This window comes from Coturnix japonica, chromosome 11, assembly GCF_054131305.1.
Source record: "Coturnix japonica strain WE chromosome 11, WE-NBRP24, whole genome shotgun sequence".
NCBI classification, from domain to species: domain Eukaryota; kingdom Metazoa; phylum Chordata; class Aves; order Galliformes; family Phasianidae; genus Coturnix; species Coturnix japonica.
Genome location: NC_140673.1, coordinates 11,461,750 through 11,485,516, shown reverse-complemented (window position 1 = coordinate 11,485,516; position 23,767 = coordinate 11,461,750). Strand labels below are relative to the sequence as shown.

Sequence of the window (23,767 nt, the reverse complement as noted above, 5' to 3'; positions counted from 1 at the left end):
GAAGGGAAGAATGTTTTCACCACTCAGCTAAATAGTTTCTTCTGCAGGAAGGATACCGTCTACTTCCACGTGATCCCTTTGCTCTGTTAAGTGTGGCAGCTCAAAAATCTTTCCCTGTTCTTCTTACTTTTTGACAGAGCTTCTGTAACATGAGGGCTGGGAGGTTCTCCTGGCTGCTGGGAAGTAAACGTGGTGAGCAGGAGAGAGACTGGAGATTTCTGCAGGGAAACACATGGAGGGCTGCAAATGGAGATATAGGATAACTATAGAGTCTGTTCTGTGGTTCTGGCCTGTGTTTCTGGGGTTTCTTTCAACGCAGGGCTCCCATTAATGGCTACAGAGCATAGCAGTTTGCACATACACGTGTCTGCTATGTATTTCCCTACAGGCACGAGGCCAGATCTAGATATAGAGCACAGAAGAAGCCCCGTCGAGAGATTCTTAGGAAGCCTTATCTATATATAGTCTATATAAGTCTGTATCCCCTTTCTGCTGAGAGGACAATCTCTGCCTGGGGAGCACGGTTAGTGAAGATCCACCCAGCTTTGGAGAACCAGCAGAGAGGCAGCCGCACAGTGTCACATCTCCTGTGCCCTGTGCAAGCCATCCTTGTGTGCCTGGCTCCTGCACCCTCTGCTGAGAGCCCCAGCTGCATGGCTGGCTGCTGTGACCATGGCGTTGTGACAAGCCGGTGACATGCTGCTGTTACTGGCAAGCCTCAGAGCACACAGCAGCCCTGGATGTGAGGGAACAGCTGCAAGTGCTGGGGCACGTTGCTCATGCAGTGATTGCGCCTTCAGAACACGTCGGTCCTCTGGGTGCTCCGCTGTGAGATCAGAGCTTGGCAGTGCCTTGTTGTGGAACGACTCTTGTGGGGGTTGTGCCAGTGCGATTCCCTGTCGTGCAGCTGCTTGCCAGGCTGTACCATGAGAGGAGGCTGCACAGGCGTGCTGCTGCTTCTGGATTGCAAACACGCTTGCAGTGCTCAGCCCATCTGCTGCAGCCTAACGCAACAAAATGAAAGGCTCACAGGTGCTGTATATGAGAAGTGGGAAGGCACATCAAGGTGGACAGGCCATTTGTGCAGCAGTGCGGTCTCATTACTGTGCAGTTCCACAATTAGGATGTCTGAGGATGTTCCCTATACCATGCAGCCAGCACTCCGGCAGGTTTTGAGGCTGTCTTGGCAGTTTCTGAGGAGCAGCTGAAGAGCAGCTCAGCCATCTTTCTGCTGTAAAAAGTTTGCTGCCCATGGAGCTTCTTTACACCAGATCGCGGAGCCAAAGGAGTGAGACTGATGAGGCTGTACCAGCTGGCAATGCCACGTGGTTCTGTTGGAGGCACGGCATGTGTTTGGATGCTTTTGGGTCTGGAATTGTTTCATTCCTTCTCAAAAGAAGAGCTCTGTTCTTGCACTGAGCTGATTCCTTTCTCATCTGCTAGGGTGCAGTGCTGGCAGCATAATCCTTAACGCCATTCTGATGGGAACCTCAGCAAGATGTGCTCCATCTCTCCTAAGCCCATTGAAGTCGCAGGGCTGTTGGAGGACATCTCCTCACGGGCTTTACAAATATAGCAAGAGCGTTTGAGGTCGCTCAGTTTTGAGTTTCTTCAGTGAGAGCACGCTTCAGCTGCAGGCCGTGCCAGCACTCGGTTTGCTGCCTCTGGGGGGGCTGCTCTGAAAATGGGTGTCTGTGGCACGGCTCTAATCTCATGATGGTCCTGCAGACTTTTCCAGCTCATCAGATCCATGTGCAGTCTTAATTTCACCTCATCACGTGCGCCCTGATTTCTCTGCAACCTCAGCTGGGTGAACCCTCTGGTTCTTAAAGGGGACAGGGATGCTGCCATTCCCAGCACAGAGATCACAGCCTGCATCGGGTCTCCCTGGCCTCATCCTGCTCCACCTGAGTGGTGCGTTGGTGTGTGTGCAAGGCACAGAGCATCCACCAGTGCTCTGCCAGCTGCAGCAAAGCTCCAGGAGCTCTCTCGCAGAAGAGCTCTTTCCCAGCGGGGCACAGAGCTGTGTGTGCTGGAAGCGTGCAGTGGTCAGGCTGCCATCAGGGCTGCTCAGTGGGGCTGGGCTGGTGCCCCATTCTCTGGGGCCGTGCTCCTCTGTCTCACATGGACGGAAGCTCCCAGGTGGGAAGAGGGATTTGTGATCCAGGCTGCCAAGGAGGAGATTGTCAGCCAGGCACTTCCGAACTTGAATAATTGACAGCGTAACCAGAGCCACTGGAGATTGTTTGGGTGGTAACTGAATCTTCCACACCGATTCTTATGCAAATTCAGACATGTGCTCCTGGATTCTAATGGGAAGTGTACAAATGCAGTTTGCATTGTTCAGAGCTCAGCATCCTTGCACTGGGTCTGTCATAGCTAATGACTTTATAGTACTAGTCTGACTTGCAGAGCTGCATATGCATCAGTTTCCCAGTGGTCTTCATACCTGTGCAAACCAAGTTGCACCATAGATTTTATGTGAGTGACCGGTGGGTGTTCTGGCAAATGCGTTGTTCACTGCTGAAGCTTTCCTTTGTCTCAGCAGTCTGCTGAGTCTGATGCAAGCCAGGATGCCATTGGCCTTCTTGGCCACCTGGGCACACTGCTGGCTCATGTTCAGCTGAGCATCAGTCAATACCCCCAGGTCCATTTCCTCTACACGGTCTTCCAGCCACTCTGCCCCAAGCCTATAGCGCTGCCTGGGGTTGTTGTGGCCAAAGTGCAGGATTCGGCATTTGGTCTTGTTGAACCACATCCCATTGGCTTTAGCCCAGATCTCCAGCCTGTCCAGATCCCTCTGTAGGGCCTCGCTACCCCCAGGCAGATCCAACTTCCAGCCAGCTTGGTGTCATCTGCAGACTTACTGAGGGTGCACTCGATGCCCTCATCCAGGTCATCAGTAAAGATATTGAGGAGGACAGGCCCCAGCACCAGCCCCTGGGGAACACCAGAATCACGGGGGGTTTAGTCTGCTCCTCAGCTGAGAAACTTTAAGCTTTACCCAGTAAATCTATGATTGAGTTGATGAGCACATTTAGTAAGAATTATTTGGAGTTTCTAGGGGAGACTGGTGTCTTGGCATAGCTTCAAAATCAGGCTTGTTTTTTTTTATAGATGTGCCACGTGGTATTGGAATACTTGGTCAAAAGCACATGACCTTAATGTCTTTACAACATAAACAGCCTAGAGATGTTTCCTGCTTATGTACAAAATATCCAGCCAGTGACTGTGTTCTGTGCTTCCACAAGAAACGAGGGTAGTTTTACAATAAGCAAAGATTCATATCTCAACTTTTTTTTCCCCATCTGGCATTACTTAAATTGATGTTTTCATCTGCATGACCTCTTGGGGGTGGAGAGGAATAATGAACGTAGAAAATGTGGCTGAAAAAGACCTTCTCAAGTCCACTTCTGTGGCTTTGTCTGTGGGCTGGAGCGGCCTCACTGAGCTGCATCCCGTGGCTGTTCCCCCTGTGCTGCGGTCTGTGTTTCTGGTTAGGTTTTATAGAGGTTTAAGTGTTTTAGTTGTGCAAGGAGTTGCTGGTCCTGTGTGTAGTCCTTCCCAGTGTGAGTCTTCACTGTGCCTCAGCAGACTAAGTACAGCAGGAAGAGCTTCCTTCTTAAAAGAATGCTATTGTTAAGGCATCATTTATCACCAGTTTCAAGTACATCTGCCCTGGTCTCCTCCCCAAACCCTTTCTGTGCTCCCATCCTCGTGCTGATTTACAGTCCATGGTCTCTGCCCTGAGTTTCTAGGGCAGCCATCCTGTGTAGTCTCTTCCTCTCCGGTGGGCAGTTTTTGCTGTCAAAAAGGATTGTTCCACAAATGTCCCCTTTTGTGAAAATATATCTGCCTCCTTTCTAGCTTTCAGAAAGATGATATGCTTCTTTCCCTATCGGGTTTCACCCACTGCCTTAAAATGAAGGATTTACAAGGAAAGCTGAGAACTGCAAGAACTGGATCATATATATTTCATGTTGCCAGTGGCTTGCTAGGGGCTGAACTCCCTTTTATTTGCTCTTCCACCTCTTCCCTAAGCTGTTCCTGTGAGCGTGCCAGCATTTAAGGTGCTCCAATTTCTTTCAGGCCAGCAGGATCTGTATCCTCCTTCTGCCAGGAGTCTGCCTTATTTTGCTTCAGTGAGATGAACACTCAACTAGGCTTTGTCCTTGCTTCACAAACAGACTTTGAGCTCCTCCAGACACTCGGATAAGTTCTGTCTGCTCATGCTTGGCCCTGCTGAGCCAGTTGCCTGCAGATACCAAAGCGGATCAGAGGATATTTTCCTCCCAACACGTGTCCTTTGGCAGTCTAGGTGAAAATCTGCTCCCTGAGGCAAAACAATGGTGGTTTTTACTTTTGGCCCATGGAGATGTGCTTGAGGGCGAGAAGCCTGGGAAGTGCTTAGCTCAAGCAAGTGAGCAGAGCTGTGTCAGGAGGGGGCTTTTGAGGTGGATTTTCTCTGCTTGACTTTTGGTCAGTAAGCTGATGTTTTTCTGACATGGAACAGGTAGGTCCTGTGGTTGTCCTTAAGAAAAATCCACGATAACTCTGTGGTATTGATTCAATTGTTTCCTTGTTCCAGGACCATAAACTAAATGCACAGGCAGCCTTGTGGTGTGGGGTGGCTGTTTGTTCCACCCACACCTGCAGCTCAAGGCCATCCCTGTGGTCCTGGAACCTGGTTCTTTGCAGTGTGGATGAAGCCTGTTTGGTGCCTGCTGCTCAACTCTTTTTAGTGCCCTGCACAGATGCTGATAGCACAGAATTTTGAAGGTGCTTCTGCTTTATAGGGTTTTAATAGTCGGGTCTACTTAGCAGCATTGCCTTCCTGCAGATCAGAGTAGCCTGGCTCACTGTAAAACCATCTGGGTGAATGCTGAAGTCAGACAGCTCTTCATAGGGCTTCTGGCAAGCAGGGAAAAGGTGCCTCCTTATCTTGTATGATTTTAAGCAGAGAGAAAGTGACTGCTCAGTCAGTAAAGCAAACAGCTGTGCAGGAGTCCTGCTTTGCTTAGCTGTGAGTCGTAGTGTGAGGGCACTGAGCATGTGTTTGTATGAGTCTGCCACTTTCTGTTCTCAGAGCAAGCTCTTGATTTAGGACAACCGTAGGATGTCTTCAGTGTGCTTTTCTCTGCTTCCACTGGGTCGTCATATTTCTCTCTGGTGGCGGCCAGATTTGCTGATGGTTCACATTCGAGCTGGGAAAAAATGCCCCTTGTTGGAGTTCTGGTATGTCTGTATACAGTCAAAAATGTTGAGTGGGTTGGGAATAGCTTCCAGCAAAGCTGTATCGCTTCCTTGGGGCTCTTTTGTTCAATAGAAATTCCTTTCTTTTTCTCTGCCCCGTCCTGTCCCCCTGACAGCCCACCTCCTTTCTACAAGGACACACAGAGATATAATTCACAATCCTCCGACTGAAGTGAAATATGCACAGCTGCAAACACATTGTTTAATGATACTTCACTGTGAAGGCATCGCTCAGAACTGCTCCTGTTCCAGTAGCTGAGCAATCAGAGTGTGGTAGCAAAGAGGAATCTGTTGATGTACACAGGCTCCAGAGGGAAAGAGCATGAGGGACCGTATATTTTTCTTACTGCTGTGTAACAGACAAGCAGAGAGAAGCTGATGTGATGCTTTGGTGATACCTCAACAGAGAACTTTTGGCATTATCGTTTTAAATCTCAGCTCAATATGCCGGATGGGGGACGTGTAACAGCTCTGGGAAATGTGGCCTCTTAATGCTCTCAGGAATGAAATATCACCAGCAGTGATGCTGAAGAAATGTAGCCTCTAAATAATATGGAATCTCTGCTTGTTGCTTCAGCTTCCGACAGCTGCTGAAGAGCGTCGGAATATGAAGCAAATGCAAATGTGTGTCTGTAGCACATGGCTGCATTCTGCGCTCTGCTGCAGTTGGCACTGGGGTTCCTCTGGCCTCCTCTCATAAAAGCTATGGGTTTTTCTCTGCCTGGTAAACAGATAAAGGTGATGCCAGCTTTTAAAGCGGGGTAAGCAGAAAAAGAAACCAACAGAAAATGTTATTTCCAAACAAGTGCCTTTTCCTTTTTTCTTTTTTTTCCTTTTTTTTTCAGTAGCAGCACCTCAAAGTAGAGCACGCGGGGTATATTTAGATGTGAGGAGAGAAACCGAAGGGAAAAAAGATGTTTACAAAGTGGTGTTGAGAGACGTTTTGAGATCACCTGGCGGTTCCCTCAGAGGGAGCTGCCTCCAATAGGAGCAGAGCAGACACACTGTACAAAGTGGGGTGCGTGCAGAGCTGTGCTGTGCTCAGCAGCAGGCTGGGTGCTGTGCTCCACAATCCTTTCCAGCCTGGTTCAGCTGGGTTTAGGAGTTCAGACACCACTGTTGGTTGCTGCAGAAGCTCCTTCCCTTGAGCAGCGGTGGCAGTTCTGCTTCAGCCATTCAGTCAGCCTATGTATTGTGGTTAGCTGTTTGGCTTTCCAAATCTCACCAGATCCCTTGTTCTCCTTCTTTTGTGATTTGCTTCCCAGCTTATCTCCTCTGCAGACAGTGTGCAAACAAGTGAGAGCTGCCCAGAATCTGATAGAAGAAATGCAGGGATGCTGGAGTGTGGCACATCCTCAACCAAAGGCTACAGGAGACACTTCTTTTCTCACAGGAGAACAGAACGCTTCTGCAGGTTCAGCCCTTTCAGACCACTGCTCATAGCACACAGCTCAGCTCAGTGTCCCCCCGCACCCCCTCACTGAGCACAGCTCTGTGAGCGGCAGTGCATTTTAGCAGCTTTACCCGTGCTGTTTATTGCAGTTTGAGAGATGCTAACCAGGATTTGCAATGTGTTTAATGCTGAATAGAGTTCCCCAGCTTTAGTGGCAGGATCTGGAGTTCTTTGTGAATTATATTTAGAGCTATTGGAGCCTGCTTTGTCAGCTGGGTGTTGTTGCCTTGTGAAAACTGGCAGCATTCAGATCTAAATAAATGCGACAGTCTCGTGCTATGAGGCATGATGAGAATTGTGCAAAAAATCTGATCCTGACTTAGGTGATGAATTTTGTTATCTCTGTGTGATCCCCTTCATCTCCATAGTCAGCAGAGGAAGGAACTGGCATTAAATGTGGGACATGCAGAGGAACAGCACGGAGCATTGTCCCGGTGAGGCGTGGGGGTGGTTGGGTGCACGTGCCTGCTCTGGAAGGAGGCCAGAACGCAGGCTCCGTGTGGTCAGAGCGGTGCTGGGATCTGTGGAGTGTTCTGGTCTGCAAACAAGCCCAGCAGCAGCATACTTTGCATATTTGATTGCTCTGCTGGCTGATACCAAACGTGCCATCAGAGTTCACAAATGTTTCTCACTGCTGTTGGCCGCTCCGTTTTCACCCTTAGAGGACATGTTGAGTTCTCACTAAAGAACGAAGTGTCCATTTGAGCTCTAAATTATACCTGTGTGATTCTCCCATCTTATTTATTTCAGGCCATATTGAAGCTTAGCAAAGACAGCCGTTTTCATCTGGCACTTGATGTGGCTGCTTTCAGACAGAGTGACAGTGCTGTTAGGAACAGGCCAGCTGCCCTGGCTGTGCTGCTGTGGGTCCGTATTGGCGAGTGAACTTTGGAAGGGAAAACTCCTTTAAAAGGCTGACAGCAGTGTTCATACGGTCCATACACCATATACATACTGCGATGTAAGGTGGGTCTTTCAGACAGGTAGTGGTGTTAAGGTCTTTGTGCTTCAGGGATCTCGGCTCTAGCCATGCTTGTGATTTTTGGGTGGGTGAGCAAAGTCATTTGGCATGATCCTGCAGTGCTGGATGGTAGGAGAGCCTGCAGGGCAAGCACTGGGCTGTATGGGGAGCAGAGCTGTAGGTGGCAGGCAGGGAGGATTTGCCACCAGCCGTGCTGCAGTGGGATAAGGAGGAAGCTGGAGTGCTGCCCATCTCATTTGCTGGACGCGCAGCACTCTGGGTCACGTGCAGGCTGTGACATCCCAGTTGCTGTGGAGATGTCACAGCTCCCAGCCTGCTGCTGCTCCGGGGGATGCTGCACTCAGAGTTCATGGTTATGGTGAGGGAGAGGATGGGGGAAAGAAAGAGTGGCAAGGCAAGGCACATGCTGTTGCAAATGTGTGCACGTGGCATTTTGTGCAGCCCTTCCATGCCACCGTTCATGCCTGTCTGAGCTAGATGCGCCCTGTGTGCTGGCAATGGGGAGGGTGCTGGCATACATGCAGGACACATGCGCTGCTCCCTGCTCTGCAGCAGGATCCTGGGCTCTCCTCACATGTTGGCTGCTGTGTGCAGCTCCTGCTGGCCCCAGAGGGCTCAGGGTAAGCAGGGAGCATGTTCTTGTGGCATGCCTGGTGCAGCCCATTCCCAGCGCACATGTTGTGTGTGCCACTTGTTGTAGGAGATGTAGTCCTGTTGGTCTGTCGAAGGAGCCTTGATTATCAGTCATCTTCTCACTATTTGCTTACTTCAGTTTCTAAAGTTAAACATCACCGTGCTGTTCCCTCAGTTTTGACACCCTCTTGCCTCCTGCATGCTCAGCTTGGAGCAGTTACACCTGGCAAATACATGCAATGAGTGGGACAGTGTTTGAGCAGTAGCAGGGCAGCATCTGGCTCTGTGTGTCCTTGTGAGGTCCTGGGGGCAGCCTGTTGCATAATATAAGCTGCCATCCTCTTATCTGTTAGAACAAGATCTGCTCGCTGCAGCACTTCTGTGGATCTTTAGAATTTTAAGAGCTTAATTCTCTGTGTTAATGCTGGGAAGTAGATTTCAGGATCCTTAAGAACAATGAAAATACTGGCCCTGCAATTGTTTCCTGGCTTATAGCTTACCTGAATGCACCTGTAGCCAAAACCGCTGACTAAAGATTCCATTTAGATTAGTGGTAAGTGTGAATAAAGGAGAAGCAGGCTGAGACTAGTGCAGGGCCATGACTCACTTTTGCTAGTTGCCCACGTTGTGTTTCTGGCATGAAAGGAGTTGGGCACTTGATCTCTGTCTCATTTAATCTGCTCCTGATTGGAAGCAGCCTGAGAGAGGATCAAGGTGGAAACGTTTGATGGAATGTGCTGTGTAGAGTGAAGAACCACACACACTTCCTGTGTTTTCTACCATCGATACCCCCCCGGTGGCCCTACTGTGACACATCTGTGACAAGGAGAACAGCTTTTCTGCCTGAAATATTTCCTCTAGACCAGTATGGAGCACGTGAGCACAGTAACTGGACAGCGTTGTGCTCCTTCACCTGGGCACATGCAAAACCGGGCATCCAGAGCTATGTGTGCAGTTGGTTGGTTGTGCTCTGCTCATGTTCATCCCCTGCTTAGACAGCTGCCTTGGCAGAATGCTGTGCAGGGCTCCTCTCTGCAGCCTGCCCTGCACAGCCACCCTGCAGCTGTGTGTGGAATGGCTGTTTGTCTGGGAGGTATGTGGGTGGGCAGTGTCTCCCTCCACCTCTCCTCCAAGTGGCTCACAGTTTATTTTGGGACTGTCTTGAGTGTAAAGTGTCAGTTTAAGAGCGGAACACTCAGTGTTGAGGGGTAGGAGACCGCTTGCTGTCCCTCACACTGAAGTAGTTTTGGGCACAGTGAAAGTGCCCGGTGCCCAGATTCCTTGCTTGCATCTCTCAGCTCATTGATGTTTACAGAACTCAGAGGAAAATGCTCCTGGAATGAAACGTTGCCTCTAGGAATGGTGTCTTACAGATCTCAGCAAGGACATCTGCTTCAGGAGCTGAAGCCTTCCTGCTCCTGCCTTGCGCTTGGAGCCCCTGTAGCTTGTGGATGCTTCTGTTATTATTCTTGACTTCCATCGGGCTTAATTAAAATACAAGTCTTTAATTTTTAATTTTTCCTTCCTGTTGATTTGACTGTCTCTGTGTGAACACGGTCTCAGTGCAATTATTGTGCTCCCTGTGGAGGGACGGGCGTTTAATTCAGCGAGTCTTTCTTGGAGGGGATTTATTTTCCTGATCTTTCTGCTCCAAGGGATGCAAAAGCAAAGCATCCAATGAGTGAGGAGTTCAGCTCTTCGTGTGGCTGCTCTGAGCCTGTTTGGGCTAGGATTGTTGGTACTGAAATGTGTTCTGTGCCCACAGCTGCTGCCTGGGTGAGGAGCACATGGTGGAGCCATGCAGCACAGCTGGCGTTAGCTGGGCACATTGGCGCCCTCGGGTCCAGTCCAGGTTTCCTCTTTAAAACCAGGTTTTATTTTTGTAGGATGCGTTTAATTGGCCTGTCATGTGTTACCTTGTGGAATGGGATCAGCATAGAGCAGCCTGTGCCTCCCTGCTGCGTGTGACCAAGGGAACTCGAGTCCCTCTGCACCCCGGTTTGTGCTGAGCAGGGAGGTCTGCTGTGGACTTCCACAGGGCTGGAAATCTCAGATTGCCTTTGCTCTTTCTGCAGTTATGTTCAGCTGGCTTGGTTCAGCTGAGCTCCCCATGTGCAACCATAGATCAATGCTGAAATAAACACACAACAAAAGTGTTTGCCTACCCTTGCTGTCATGCGGTTCCAGACTTTTTATAGACCACTTAAAATACTTCAGGCTCTTTCAGCTTCAGATCTGAGACTTCCTCAATTCCCATTGCATGTCTGTGCGATATTTTGTTGCCCCCCTGCATTCACTGAGATCATGTATGTAGGTGAAACTTCCAAGTGTAACCTCATCCTGTTTTATAACATTGATTCAGGTCCCCCTGCTTCGATCCCAGTCACAGAGGCATAGGGAGGGCACATAGGGCAGGCACGGCTGCACTGCTGCTGTGGGCACACTGCCACGCATGGAAGATGCTGTTTGTGGCCTCTTTCTGCCATGTATTAATATTGCTTTGATTTGTATTTAGACCTGAAACTCTAAGCATGTTAAGGATGAAAGTATTTCAGTCAGATTTAAACTCTGCTTGTTTCATTTCTTTTTCCTCCTAACAGAGAGTATAAACGTCTCATTGTTATGTGTGTGAAGTGCCTCTTAGTACCAGCAGTCCAGCAATGGGATAAAGAAGACAGATGCATCCCGTGTCTTTTCCAACAGCTTTTGTTTTTTCTGATCGCTGTAAAGAAGGCTTATGGTATCCACCCCCCCTCCCTTTTTGATCCACGGGGCTGGATCAAAGCTCATCAATGATGAATTGAAGGAACGGCAGAACGCCCTCCTTGTGCTCCTCTGGGTGTGCTGAGAACGCCATTGTTCCCTCGTCTACCTTTTCCATCCTCCAGCCTGGCCACACAGAGAGGGCCTTTGTTCCCTTCCTGCCAGGCAGACAATGCCAGCTCCTTGTGCTACCTCTGCTCACACCACCTGACTGCCCGCAGCTCTGTGGCTTTTGGCAAGCCTGGGGCAATTGTCCTCCAGCTACAGCCTCACAATGAAAACAAATGGCATCACAGCCTCCTTCCTTTGGATCCTGGACATGAAGCAGAACCCGCTCCTGGCCAGCATCTGCATCATGGGTGATGTCTGTCCCCAGAGCCTCCCATGCAGCTTTCTCCGGCTGCAGCTTTCCTCAGGTTTATCCCTCCCCCAAGTTTGTTTTCTAGGCACGCCCTTGTATTTAAACCAGCTGTTGGTAACTCCTGCGAAACTGTGACAGTGCCAGTATCGCGGCCCCATTACCTCAGAGCTTGAGCTCGGGCTGCACCTAGTCCAAATTCTCTCCCCTCCCAAGTGCTCTGTGCTGGAAGGCAGAAATACAAACAGTGTTAACCAGAACAATGCAGCATTGCCAGGGCAAAGAATGCGAGTTAGCTGCGTATGTTTGGCATGTGCATGCCAAGGCTGCGGGGCACTGCAAGTCCTCTCCTTTTTCTTTTGTTTCTTTTCCTTTCCCATTAGAGAGGTCTGAGCCTCTTGCTAGCGCTTTTGTTGGGGGATGAGTAGGATGGACAAGAGGAGGTGGGAGTTGTGAGATCTTTGGGAACCCAGAACCTGAAACTGAAAGAGCCAACAGACTAATAAAGCTTTGCGGAGAAGTTTAAAATTAGCCTGACCCACTGCCTTTACATTGCTGGGATTTAATTCCTCTGACCCTACAGCTCTTGGACTGACTCAGAACAAGCGTTCCCAGGCTGTGGTCTGTGAGGTCAGTGCTGGGAGGCTATCCCATGTGGCCATGGGTCTGCACCAGGCCGTGAGACGGACTTGCAGGCTGCCTCCTTCTGTTTCGGGGGGGGCATGGAGAAATCCAGCCTGAAGAGCTGGGGAAGCCTCAGGTATTCCTGCTGTCTTTATGTCTGTATCTGTGTGGCTCCTGACTGGAGTCTGTTCTGCCTCAAACCCAGATGCTTCTGAATGGAAGCTGTTCAGAGCTTTTCCTTTTTCAGACACGATTATAACTGTTTCTCTTCTGTTCCTGTTTGCAGGTTGTGCAGCTTGACACTAAAGAAACTGGTAGTCTTAAAGGAATTGGATAAGGAGCTTATTTCTGTGGTCATTGCTGTCAAAATGCAGGTAATTGCTGTCAGCTCTAAGAATCAAATGTGGTACTTGAGTTAAAATTACTGGCAGGTGCCTCCATGTGAGGTCTGTTGTGGCTGTGGGCCACTTCCCACACATACATCATGATGTTCTGTGCGTGTGGACAGTCTCTTGTGATCCTTCTCCTACGTTCCTACCAAATATTGTTCGCTAAGGACTCAACATGAGCCTTATATGTTGGTAAAGATGCTCATTTCATATCACATGCTGTCACCTAATCTTCCTGAGCAGTCACCAAATCTAAGCTTGTGTTTAGTATGCTGCAGCTCTTGCTGGAACAGAACATCTTGGTCATTTAGACTTGGACTGGGGAGGCTCTCAAGGCTGGGCTTTTTTTCTGATGGACAGCTTTGCTGTCAGAAGTCCAAGCTGTGTTTGTGGCCAGGTACTTGTCAGTTGACTTATAGGGTGCCTATACATTTCAATTTGTCTCCATAAGATACAGCTCTCATCCAAGGTAAATAGCCTACTTTGCAGCGTGGGTTTGTGCTGCTTAATTAGGTTTCTACATATAGGTCATGCTGCCTGGAGGTAGGTGTTCAGCAGGAACTAAGTTCCACAGTGTGTCACAGCATCAGCTTAGCTCGAGTGCTCCCACCACTGTAAATGCTGAAGTGCTTACTGCTTCAAAGCCTAGCAGACCTGTAAGTGGACAAGTACCATTAACTACGCTGAAAAGCAGCTGCTTTTCAAAAGAGGGGCAAGCAAACTCCTGCAGGGATCTGTTTGTGTCAAAATCTAACTTGGAAGGTGAAGTCATGAATGCTTTGTGGACAGAGGACATGCAGCTGAGCATTTAACCAACATCTCTTATCTCTGTGAGCAGTTTAGCTACAGCAAAATGGTGTCCCTATGTGTTGGAGGGGTTCACACACCCACAGCAGGGAGCAGAAAGGTAGGGAATAGTTTCACACAGCTGAATTCCAAAGATGCACAGCTGTGGATTCCCGGGCTGTCAAATATTGCTGATCAGGGCTGAAAGCTCTCCATATGTTTGTACTCCAAGTCAGTGCGTGCATCTGTGTAAGGGCCTGAGGCTTCTCAGTGAATGATCTACAGGCAGGGTGTGCCAGGCTTGGGCTGGGAAATCCAGTAGCTCTTACTAGAACAAAGCTTTTTCCCATCCAGGTTACTGCTAAGAGTTTACGCATTCTCTGGGTGAAAAGGTTGAATGTGCTGCTCCAGACATGCAAGCCCAAAAAAGCCCAAGGGGAGTTTTAACAGTTGGGACTTTCTTGTCTGTTCTGAATACATGTTGTGATCTGTCCTGCTACAGTAAGTCACACACTGAAACCTGAGCAATTATTCTGCAGTCCCTTCTGTAGCAGGGCAGATCCCTGAAGTACTGGAAAGACGAAGGACTTGCACTCTACAACTGCAGAAGTTTGGGATGCTGATCTGCCAAGTCCCAGGCTGCAGATTGCATCCCTCACCATCGTTTTTGCTTTGATCTGTCCTTCCAGTTGGCCTTGAGGTCACCGTGGCTGCAATAACTGATGTCCCAGAGGGTGCTCATACCTTCACCTTGGGTGTCCCTGGCCCTGCAGTTCGATCATTGCTCATGTCTCGTGATGTGCTATTTAATGGTAGGGCAGTAGCACTGCAATTGTCTCAGATGCAGGCAGATTTGAAGCCCTCCTTCATGGCTTGCAGGTTATTATGATGCTGACAAGCTCTTTTAAGGCTTCTTAATTTGCCAGCACTCAGGTTTCTGACACAGCTATTGTTTGCAGCTGGTGATATTGGATCTTCAAGTATATGGTCTCTGTCAAATGACTCGCTGGCTGTGTATGAGGAATCACAAGAGAGGTGTCAGGCGCTGCAGCCTTTCCAGAAGGAATGACTGAATTTAGACCTAATGAGAGCATCCTACCTGCATTTCCCATGTCTCCCTGCAACCCTCCTGATGTTCAAAGACTTGTCAACCGTATTTCCCAGGCTGTTGCTCTATTTATCTGCTGCAGTCTTTTTAAAGCTGCTATATTTGGGCTTTCATTAGATTTCGAGTTGCGTAACAAGTAAAGCAAGATTGCTACTGTTAGGAGATTTGCAGCATGGAACAAATGTTGCTGTTGCCAGTGGCAAGGCCAGACGTGCTACACTTGCACACGTGCTGCTTTTGCTGTGGGGGACCCTTCAGTTTTCAACCTGCTCTGCTGGCAGATGTACTGGGGGCACCTCTGCAAGTCTCAGCATTCTGGCTTTGTGAGGAGGAAGGCATGTAAGCCAATCTCAGCCTCTCCCCTTCCCCATCATTTTGGGGTGTTATTTGGGGCTGATGTAGCCATGTGCACTTTGGGATGTAGTTGGGAGGTGTTTACTCCCTGTGTCTCTGGTTTCCCAGATGCTGTTTTTTTTGAGAGCTACAGTTTTGTGCCTCTGGGAGATCAGCCCGTCTGGACAAAGCCAGAGCTGCAACCTCAGCAGAATATTGAGCCAGAGACCTGTGAAACTTAGTACTATCTGAACAACACAGAAGCATTTGCTAGGCAGCAGTTTGTTGTGTTTCCCTGCTAGTTTTCACTTAAACATTCTCTGAAATAGGCTAAAATCTCCACGTTCCTCAGAGAGGGGTGTGTGTACAAAAAGGAAATGTTGGTCCACCAAGGCTAATGCCAGAGATGTGTGTGTGACACTGCAGCCCACTACCTATTGGCTGCAGTCATGAAATGAGACTTCAGCTTGAGGGGTGGGGGCTGACTCACAGCTTTTGAATGCTAGGGTTTGGCAGAACAAAAGCTGCTTTGTTGCAGTTAGGGACAGTAAATATGCCCAAATCTTTATTAGTCAAATATCTCCCTTTCATCTCATTAATATGTCGCAGGAGTGCAAGGTCAGATCCATCCATTCACTTGCTCCGTGGTAGTCCCTGAAAGCACTTCTCAGTTTTGTGTAAATGGGGGTGGGATGTCAGTCCAGGGCTATTTCCATTTCAGTCCAGGCTTCCTTCCCTTTGCCCCTTCCAAGACCTGAGTCTTTCCAGCACTGCCTGCAGCCCAGCTCTCTGACAGCCCTCCCTGCAGAACCTGCTGCCTTTATCCTTCCCTGAGGAGAGAAGCAGCACAAAAGCAGCTCTGGGTAATATCATGGAGAGTAAGGCCTGTAGTTGGAGCTCTCCAGTTCCACAATGGAGCCATTTTGGGCTGGATGGCAAAGAAGTGGCTGGCTGGGCAACTTACCACGTGGGCTTTGCTTCTGTGCAGGGCTCCAAGCGCATCCTGAGGTCTCACGAGATCGTGTTGCCCCCGAGTGGACACGTGGAGACGGAGCTTGCGCTGACCTTCTCACTGCAGGTAAGTGGGACGGGGCACCAGGGCACTTGTGTATGAGCAGAGGTGCTCTGTGGGTCTGCCTTGAGGGTCCTTCTGTATTGTGTTGTTTACTCTCCTCAGAGCATCCTGCTTTAGTGCTCCCTCTGCCCATCCTGTGTCAGCAAATGTTTCTGCAGATTTTATTTTGGAACGTGTTTTTGTGTTGTTTTTCTTCCCCCAGCAACTCAGAGCAATATTGCAGCAGGACACGCAGCATTGTTTTTAAGTTGGTTTCCTCAGGAGGGGCAGGGAACTGAGCCAGAACAGGGGATAATGATATCCGTGACGCTGTAAGCCTTCAGAACAGCGTGTGAGATGAGCAAGCTTAGTGCAGAGATGTGCTGCTGATCTCTCTGCTGCAGGAAGGATTAGTGCTCTTGGATGCAGTGAGGTCTGGGAAGCCTTCCTGAAATGGCACGGCAGGATTTTTATGACAGCTTTTATTATTTCTTAATTGGACGATGGCTGGAAGCTACTCTCAGCTAAGTATAGTCTGAGCCAGGTACAGTCTGAATTTAGTGCCTGGGATATTTTAAGAGTGATGATGGACCACAGAGTAAAAGCATGTGGATGTCTCAGCGTGATAAAGCCTCAGTGTCTTGCAGCAGCAGCCAGTATCTCCATATTGTGCTGTCAGCTCTTTGCTCTGCATGCATGCACACTGTGCAGGCTGTCCAGGTGGGCAGTGCTGTGTTACACAGGTGGGGTAAGACTAGAGCTGTGGTGTGTCTGAACCTAGTAGCTAGCTACTAGGCTGAGACCAGCAGTAGCCCTTCTGGCAGGTAAACTCCCGTCACCCTGACTGCTGGAATGGCTGCTCTTGCTGACTTTCTGCCAGTTTATGAGGTCAACTGAAGCTCCCTGGCATGTATGATGGTTCCCGCTTCTTGCCCCTGTGTGTGCTTGTAGTACTTGGGGCTTCCTGTGTCTTGCTTTCAATTACTATGTTATGGAGGGGCGGTTACAAAAAGGTTTTTGTTGAAACCATTCTGTGGGTTTGATAAGCGATGGCGGGACTTAAAAATAGCTGTCTGTGCAGTGAGAATGGCTTGGCTGCTCCAGAGGATCTTGCATTTAACTGAGGAGCTTAGTGGCTTGAATGTCTCTGGATCTCTCTTCTTTTAATCACTGCGTTGAATCTTCATCAGAGGTGGCCAGCAAACACACTTTTGAGAAACAGAAACTTGTGCATGTATGGACTTGATCCATCCAGTTGAATCCCAGAAAACTGTAGATATGGATATTGGACTGGTCTGGGACCCAGCACGACTTTAGAGTTTAGCTGCAGGCTTGTTCTTAAGCAGCCTCAGAGGACCCCAATGCCTGAGCTGAAAGCAAGGAATCCCTCTCCCCTACTGCCTTCCCAACACTTTGAAGGGTCTCAGCTGCAGGAGGGTGGGAGGTTTGAATGCAAAAGGTGCCTCTTGTCTTCTGAAACCCCACTGCCTGCCCCACTCCTCAATAACTTCCTTCAGCGTTGCGGATCTGTGAAGTCACGCACTCAGTTTGTGGCTGGATGCAAATCCGTTTTAAGGTGATCTTTTAATTACGTGCACTGCTGTTCCTCCCTTCTGCAGAGCTGCTGCCTTGTGCAAGGCAGTTGATCCCATCCTTGCAGAGCAGTCGGTTAATTAGTATTCTGCTTGTTTGCATGGCCACTGCTCCCAGCTCTCTGTGCAGCAGTCAGGCCTGCTCTGGACTGCAAATTAACATGTCAGGGTTTCTGGTAGCCCTCAACAGTTGTCTTTATCAAGCTTTTTAAGAAGCAGGAAGTTACTCTCACAATATCCCAAAGTGGGGAGAGGAGGAAAAAAAGTAGTGAAACAACATATCCTTCACTTAAGAATATCCAGTGTGCAATTAGGGACTCTGCAATGAGGTTCTCCTTTCTGCACCCCATCTCTTGGAGGATGCTCGTCTCTTTGGGAATGGACTTGGGCTCAGCCCTTCCAAACAGAACAGCCAGGACTGTTTTGTCAGCACCTGGTGGGCAGCACAGTGCCTCACCCTCTGTGTAATGCAGGTATACGAGGCCTGAGGTGCATCCTGTCCTGGGGCTACAAAAGCAAGGGTATGGGATTACCTGAGCTCTCCCTGTGCCCGCTGATCCCTTGTGTGGCATTTGGGTTTTGTGGCAGAGCTTTACAAAGGCTGCGTTTTGAAGGTGAGAGTCAGAAATGATTGCTTCCTTGGGGTGTAATGTAGGATTGTATGTTCAGTGTAGGAATGGAGTTTACTTGTGAACCTGACAGCCTGGGAGATAACATCGAGGCACATAATGAACTTTTGCTTTCTGTTTTGCACCCCAGTACCCTCACTTCTTGAAGAGAGAAGGCAACAAGCTTCAGATCATGCTGCAGCGGCGGAAACGGTACAAGAACCGAACCATTCTAGGCTACAAGACTCTGGCTGTGGGGTCTATCAACATGGCTGAGGTGAGCAGTGTTTGGCATGGTCCATACTTAGAAGTGAGGGATTCTCCCATCGCTTTAAATCCAATGTTATTACTTTCCTTATTGAGAAGTACCTGGATGGATTTCATGCAACTATTTTAATGCTAATCAGTATTCACAGAACAATATTTTAAACTGATCTTAGTACTGAGTTGTACTATATTGTACATTTCCTGGATAGCATCTTGAGAGCTAAAGGATTCTTGAGGCTTATTAGCTTACAAGACTCTTGCTTACGAGGTTCATGGAGTCTCTTTGTTTTTGACTTGCTCAAATCCCCTTTGCGTTCAGAACACTTCTGCATGTATTTCAATACTTAATGCATTCTCTTTTTTATTAGTACATCTGGTTGAGCTGAACTAACACATTTGTCTCATGTTCTTAAATGTAAAATATTTTGTTTCATGTTTGTGGAAACAAGGCTGTTAAGGTCACTTGTTCAGGCCTTCCAGGTTCAGTGTAGCACCAACACGTGTCATCAGTCTGCATTCTGCCAATAAATACTTTCATTGTTTCCACCTGTAAATTAATGTTATGCTGCAGTGAGTTATTGCAGTGTTCAATAATTTATTACAAAGAATGCTTCTGTCGTGTGAGTTAAGCTTCACTTGGGCTTGCAGTAAATGTAGATCTCCCCATCTGGACTGTCCATATTCTGATTTATAGGCCTGCAGGCAACATTTTTCTGTACCACGCTTAGTTTAAGAACTAGGAATTGACTGTTGCTGTAAATGTGTGGGCCTGTTAATTAGATCCATCAGTGAGCTTCTGAGTGCTGGGCATTTGCTGCTGTGTGTGGTTTTTCCTATGTCATTTTTGTAATGTCAGCTGACTGGGGTTAGAAGGTCATGCATTTCCAAAGGTTCACTTTGTTGGGAAACGGTTACTTTCCAGCTCATCTGGAATCTTTCTGAAATGGAAGACTTTGGGTAAACAAGTGCTGTAGCCTTTTACAAGCCTCTCTCTCTTTGCAGTTTATAGTTTAATGACCCCTCCACAGCACTGACATGCACACAAAGTTATTATAGGAGTTGAAAGAAAACAAAGCGATGAAAAGTTAGTGAGAGCATGAGCTTGAGAGGGCATGTGTTCCTCATCAGCTCAGGTCATTTTAAAGCCACGTGAGGAGCCAACAGAGCAGCCTGGTGTGTGATAGGAAGCTGAAGTGCAGACGAGTGGGGATGGGGAAGCAATTGCTGAGTCTGGTGAGACAAGAGAAGAACCTGAGTCTTGGGTTCTAAGGAGAGCTCTGAGAGCTGTGGGCGTCAAAGGGAAGGCGGCTGCAGTGAGAAACCCACACTGAGATGTGTCTGTCTCCACCACGTCTTTCTTTTTGTGACCCACTGCTTAATTAGCCCAGTATGGCCATCTCCTCTGAGATTGTGGAGCAGGAATTTTTTGCTTTAGGAAGCCCTTTGCTGTGTATCCCACTGATAATTTTGGGTGGGCTTTTTATTTGGCTCTAAAGTTCCTCAACTATGGAGGTTCCAAAGGTTGGTACCTTGATGATTCAAATCAGTTCTGTTCTGTGGAAGCAAATACATAACAATGAGGTATTCAGGTATTGTGTTTCGTGGGTAAGCTAATCAACTGTCAAGCTCAGAAAGTTTTTCCTTTCCTTCCATCACTTGCATTAGCAGTAGACTAAAATCTCAGCTAACATTGTGCATTGCCTGCATGCGACTCTTGCAATTGCAGGGTGTTGTCTGCCTTCTCTGTTTGGAAATGTGGAGTAACTCTATTAACATAAGTAACTCCTGTAGTATACAAATGGTGCAGGTTTAAATACGTTTAAATGCAGATTTGTTCTGCTTGGTTTCTGTCCCAGGTCATGCAGCACCCAACAGAAGGTGGCCAGGTACTGAGCCTTTTCAGCAACATCAAAGAAGCTGCAGTAAAGGTAGCAGAAATCTGGATCTTTTCCCTGTCAAGTCAACCAATTGACCATGAAGACAGTACTATGCAGGCCAGCCAGAAAATCAAGTCTACAGGTGAAGTACAACCGCATACTCTGGGGACTAGTGCCATCCTGAACTAAATGGAGTTAAACCTCACCTGAGCTTAGATGCTTCCTGGATAAAATGAGGCTTGTACCTGTCCTGTATCTTGAACTGGTTGCTGCAAAGAAAACCTACTTTGCAAACCTGTTGCTGTGTAAGCAAGGAGCATGGCTGCCGGAGTTAGGGGTTGTCAAAGGTTCACACCAGGCTTAAGCCATCCAGCAAGTTGGGTCTGTGCTCTTCCAGCATTACTGGTGGGTGTGCTGAGAACCTGTAGCCCCTCATATGGCTAACAGTGTCACATTCAGGAGCTGCGCATTTAAGCTGCTCTTCTAACTTTTGTTCCTTCCTTTTTTTACAGTATATGTTAACTTACATAATACCTACAAAGCTGCCATGTTTTTAGATGGAATATGATCTGGTTTAATGAGAGTAAATCCCCAGTTGCTCACTATGTAGGAAGGTACTTGGGTTTCTATTTGTGAAAGTCTTATACCTTCTTTGTAGTAGCAGCCTTCTGCTCACTGCCAGCAGAGTGACCTGTTGAAGGAATGCATTCAGGTGCTCATGCGTTGCTGCCTGAGGTGCCTGGCAGGTCACCTCAAGTGTCATGTCAGTAGAATTTAGACTCTCGTAGCATGTCTTCTGAAGACACTTAGGCTCACTGAGGGGGAAAAATTCTTTCTCTCATGGGGAAAACTCCTTACTTGCTGTTGTTTGCCAGGTGATTCTTTCCAGAGAAAAAGGAATGGTATTCTAAGGAGTCCTACCTGTGTGCTGCTCTATCCTTCTTACTAGATATGTTTCTCCTTGTTCCTTATCTCCAGGATGTTGTCATCTCACTGGTTATAACACAGATAAAAGAAGCAAGCGTTTCCTTTTGTGCCTCCTTTCTTGGTTTGTGACTGTTAGTTGGTTTTCTCTGCTCTTCAGTTGAGATTTTCTCCTCGCATTAAAGGAGTTTCATGGGATCTCTCCCCTCTTTCCTTCCCTTTCAGACAACTATTCCGAGGAGGAGTACGAGAGCTTCTCTTCTGAGCAGGAGGCCAGTGATGATGCCGTGCAGGGCCAGGTACTGTTTAGGGCATGGCTTCTTCCTGTGAAAGCTTCTGTAGAGCATATACTTTCCTCAGCTGCTGCTTGAAATGATAAGTCTATTTTCTTAGGTAAGCTGTGGCAGTGTGAGACTGTCCACCAAGTATAGAGCTGCAGTAGCAGAAGGAGACTGGAGATGCACAGCAATCCATTTATTTCACCATGGTGTGATTTATCTCCTTATGTGTTGTCTTGAGTCCCCTTTAAACACTACAATATTGAGTTTATCTGCTCAACTGTCAAGGCAGCAGTTGATTGTTCCTGTAAAGCTGATTAGGTTCAAAGAGCCCAACAAGGCCCCCAGCTGTAACTTAAGGACTAGTGGGATCCGAGTCAGATTTTAGTCTTTAGTACCTCCTGCAGAATGGGTCCTGACAGAAAACTCCCTGTGCGGAAGTGAGTTGCTTTTGAGTTTGGCTCTTACCTGCCTTCAGACTCCAGCATCACTTGCCTTCCGTGTCTTGGAAGGTACTGAGAGGACCCCACTGAAATGTGGGACTGAGAGAGTCCTTGTTTCTTTCTAGAACTTGGTCTGTTTTGCTTCTCTGAGCTGGCATTCCCAGCTCTCTGCTGACTTAATTCAGTTCCTTTTCCCTCTGCCATCATAACTGCAGAAAAATGAAGTAAATGCTGAAGGTCTGCAAGACAGAGCAGCAGGTTAATAGAGGGAATGTTGTTAGGACATAAATGATCATGTGTCCCCAAACCACAAAGGTAACAAAGGAATCCTCTTTCTATTCAGGATTTGGATGATGATGAGTACGAGCTGGGGAAGCCCAAGAAGCAGCGGAGATCGATAGTAAGAACGACGTCCATAACCAGGGTCGGTGGAAATTAGTTTTACTAACACTGATGGGATTTGGCTAGGATGTGCAGTGCATGTGGCCTGTGGTTGCAGCAATGCTAGACATGCTGGCAGGGAGCCTGGGGGCATGGTTGCAGCATGTGAGGAGCCAGCAGAACTTAGCAGATCGAGGAGTGGAGCAGTCTGTGGTGCATGTGTCTCAAGTGTTCGTTAGCTGCAAGGTTAGGGTGCTCCAAAAGTAATAATAAGTATGTGAAAATCAGCCCCGTAACAAAGCCAGGGCAAGATCTGTGCTCACAGAAAGATCTCCTGCTTGTGCTCTGCATGGGAGAGACCTGTGGGAAAGTTTCAGGATGAAGTTCAGTAGTTCAGTTAGGGGCTGGAGCCAAACAGGTGAACTGGAGGTGATGCATGTTGAAGCCAAAGAAGCAGCTGGATATTGAAGGCTTTGGTGAGTAGCATGCAGCCAGCCATCTGCCCTCTGACAGCAAGCATGTGTTTGACTGCAAAACTGAACTTCCATGTGGAGCATCGACCTGCTTGGCTGCACCGTAACACACAATGTGGCCTTCTGCATACACAAGTGTTTGTGCATGTCTGTGATGGCAGTAACTCAAAATCACAAAGATGGGCTAGATTTGTTGGTTGTGGGGTTTTCTTTATGGACTTTGAAGCGTGTTTGGAGATCATTTATACCTTCTGTGAGGCTATTTCTCAAATCCATGTTTGAAAAGATCTTGAATAAGCACTGTTTTGATCTGAACCTGTGATTAAAAAGACTCTACATAAGACTAGGAGCATGCTACCTCATATCCTTGATGTCTTTAATATTGTTTACAGGCATTACTGACAGCAGGTGGCAAAGCATACCCCATGGTTATTAACTATGATGAGAATGGCTTTCTGTCCCTGACCACTGAACTGATACTGAATCTCCAGTGCATATGGCTGGTGCAAGTCTGGATTAGGTGCTGCCAGTAAATTTAACATCAGCCTCAGCAGGGCTCCTGTGTTCTGACTGTCAGACCATTCAGGCCAGAGAACAGCTCTTGCCGTGTTGCCTTAGCTACTGTCTGTTGCGTGTGCTCCTTATGCAGACTGCCATGCTGGTCCAAGCTGGTCTGCATGATGTTTTTCCTTCACATCCCAAGTCAAAGGACAACTCCAAAATGAGAGCATCTCATTCCTGCCAGTGGGGACTATTCTTTGAATGGTCTTGTTTGAATGTGGTGATTTCATTTCACTATCTAGAAGGTGGCAGCAGCTTACAGGATTTGAGTTCAGTGGTAAAGGGTGAATTTTGGAGACTTGGGCATTGTGAAGTGCCTGGGGCTGGAGCACTGGGACTAGTAGGGTTAGCTAGGAAAGCTCCCATGATATACAGGCAAGCCAGCAAACAGCTTTCTTCACCAGGATGTGGCCTGGTACCAGCCATTTCTCTTGCCTTTCTTCCTGACACAGGGATGCCACTTCAAATGCCCTGTACCAGCTTTCTCATTTGGGTCTCCTTTACCTTTTCTTAAGAGCACACATATTAGTTTGGTCAGTGACTGAGAACGGCTCAGTAGCTCATAATAAATCTCAGCTGTTGGTTCTACCAGAGAGAAATAGCTCTGATGGGCAAATATACACAAAG

The 23,767-nt window shown here is 48.0% G+C and overlaps 1 protein-coding gene across 21 annotated transcripts in view; it reads left to right on the top strand.

The window, feature by feature from the left end:
- PACS2 (phosphofurin acidic cluster sorting protein 2) overlaps window positions 1-23,767 on the top strand; it is a 60,166-nt gene that overhangs the window by 5,881 nt on the left and 30,518 nt on the right. For 14 of the 21 annotated variants that reach the window (XR_014932669.1, XR_014932667.1, XR_014932666.1 and 11 more), the window contains exons 2-7: window positions 12,353-12,440; window positions 15,671-15,760; window positions 18,088-18,213; window positions 20,060-20,222; window positions 21,230-21,303; window positions 22,069-22,149. Coding sequence is in view for 15 of the 21 variants with exons in the window: in XM_015869421.3 (XP_015724907.2) it covers window positions 12,353-12,440; window positions 15,671-15,760; window positions 18,088-18,213; window positions 20,060-20,222; window positions 21,230-21,303; window positions 22,069-22,149 (622 nt within the window). In the remaining 6 variants the exon portion in view is untranslated. The remainder of the gene's footprint in view (window positions 1-12,352; window positions 12,441-15,670; window positions 15,761-18,087; window positions 18,214-20,059; window positions 20,223-21,229; window positions 21,304-22,068; window positions 22,150-23,767) is intronic. The other 7 variants (XM_015869422.3, XM_032446289.2, XM_085511164.1 and 4 more) reach the window with 3 other exon arrangements.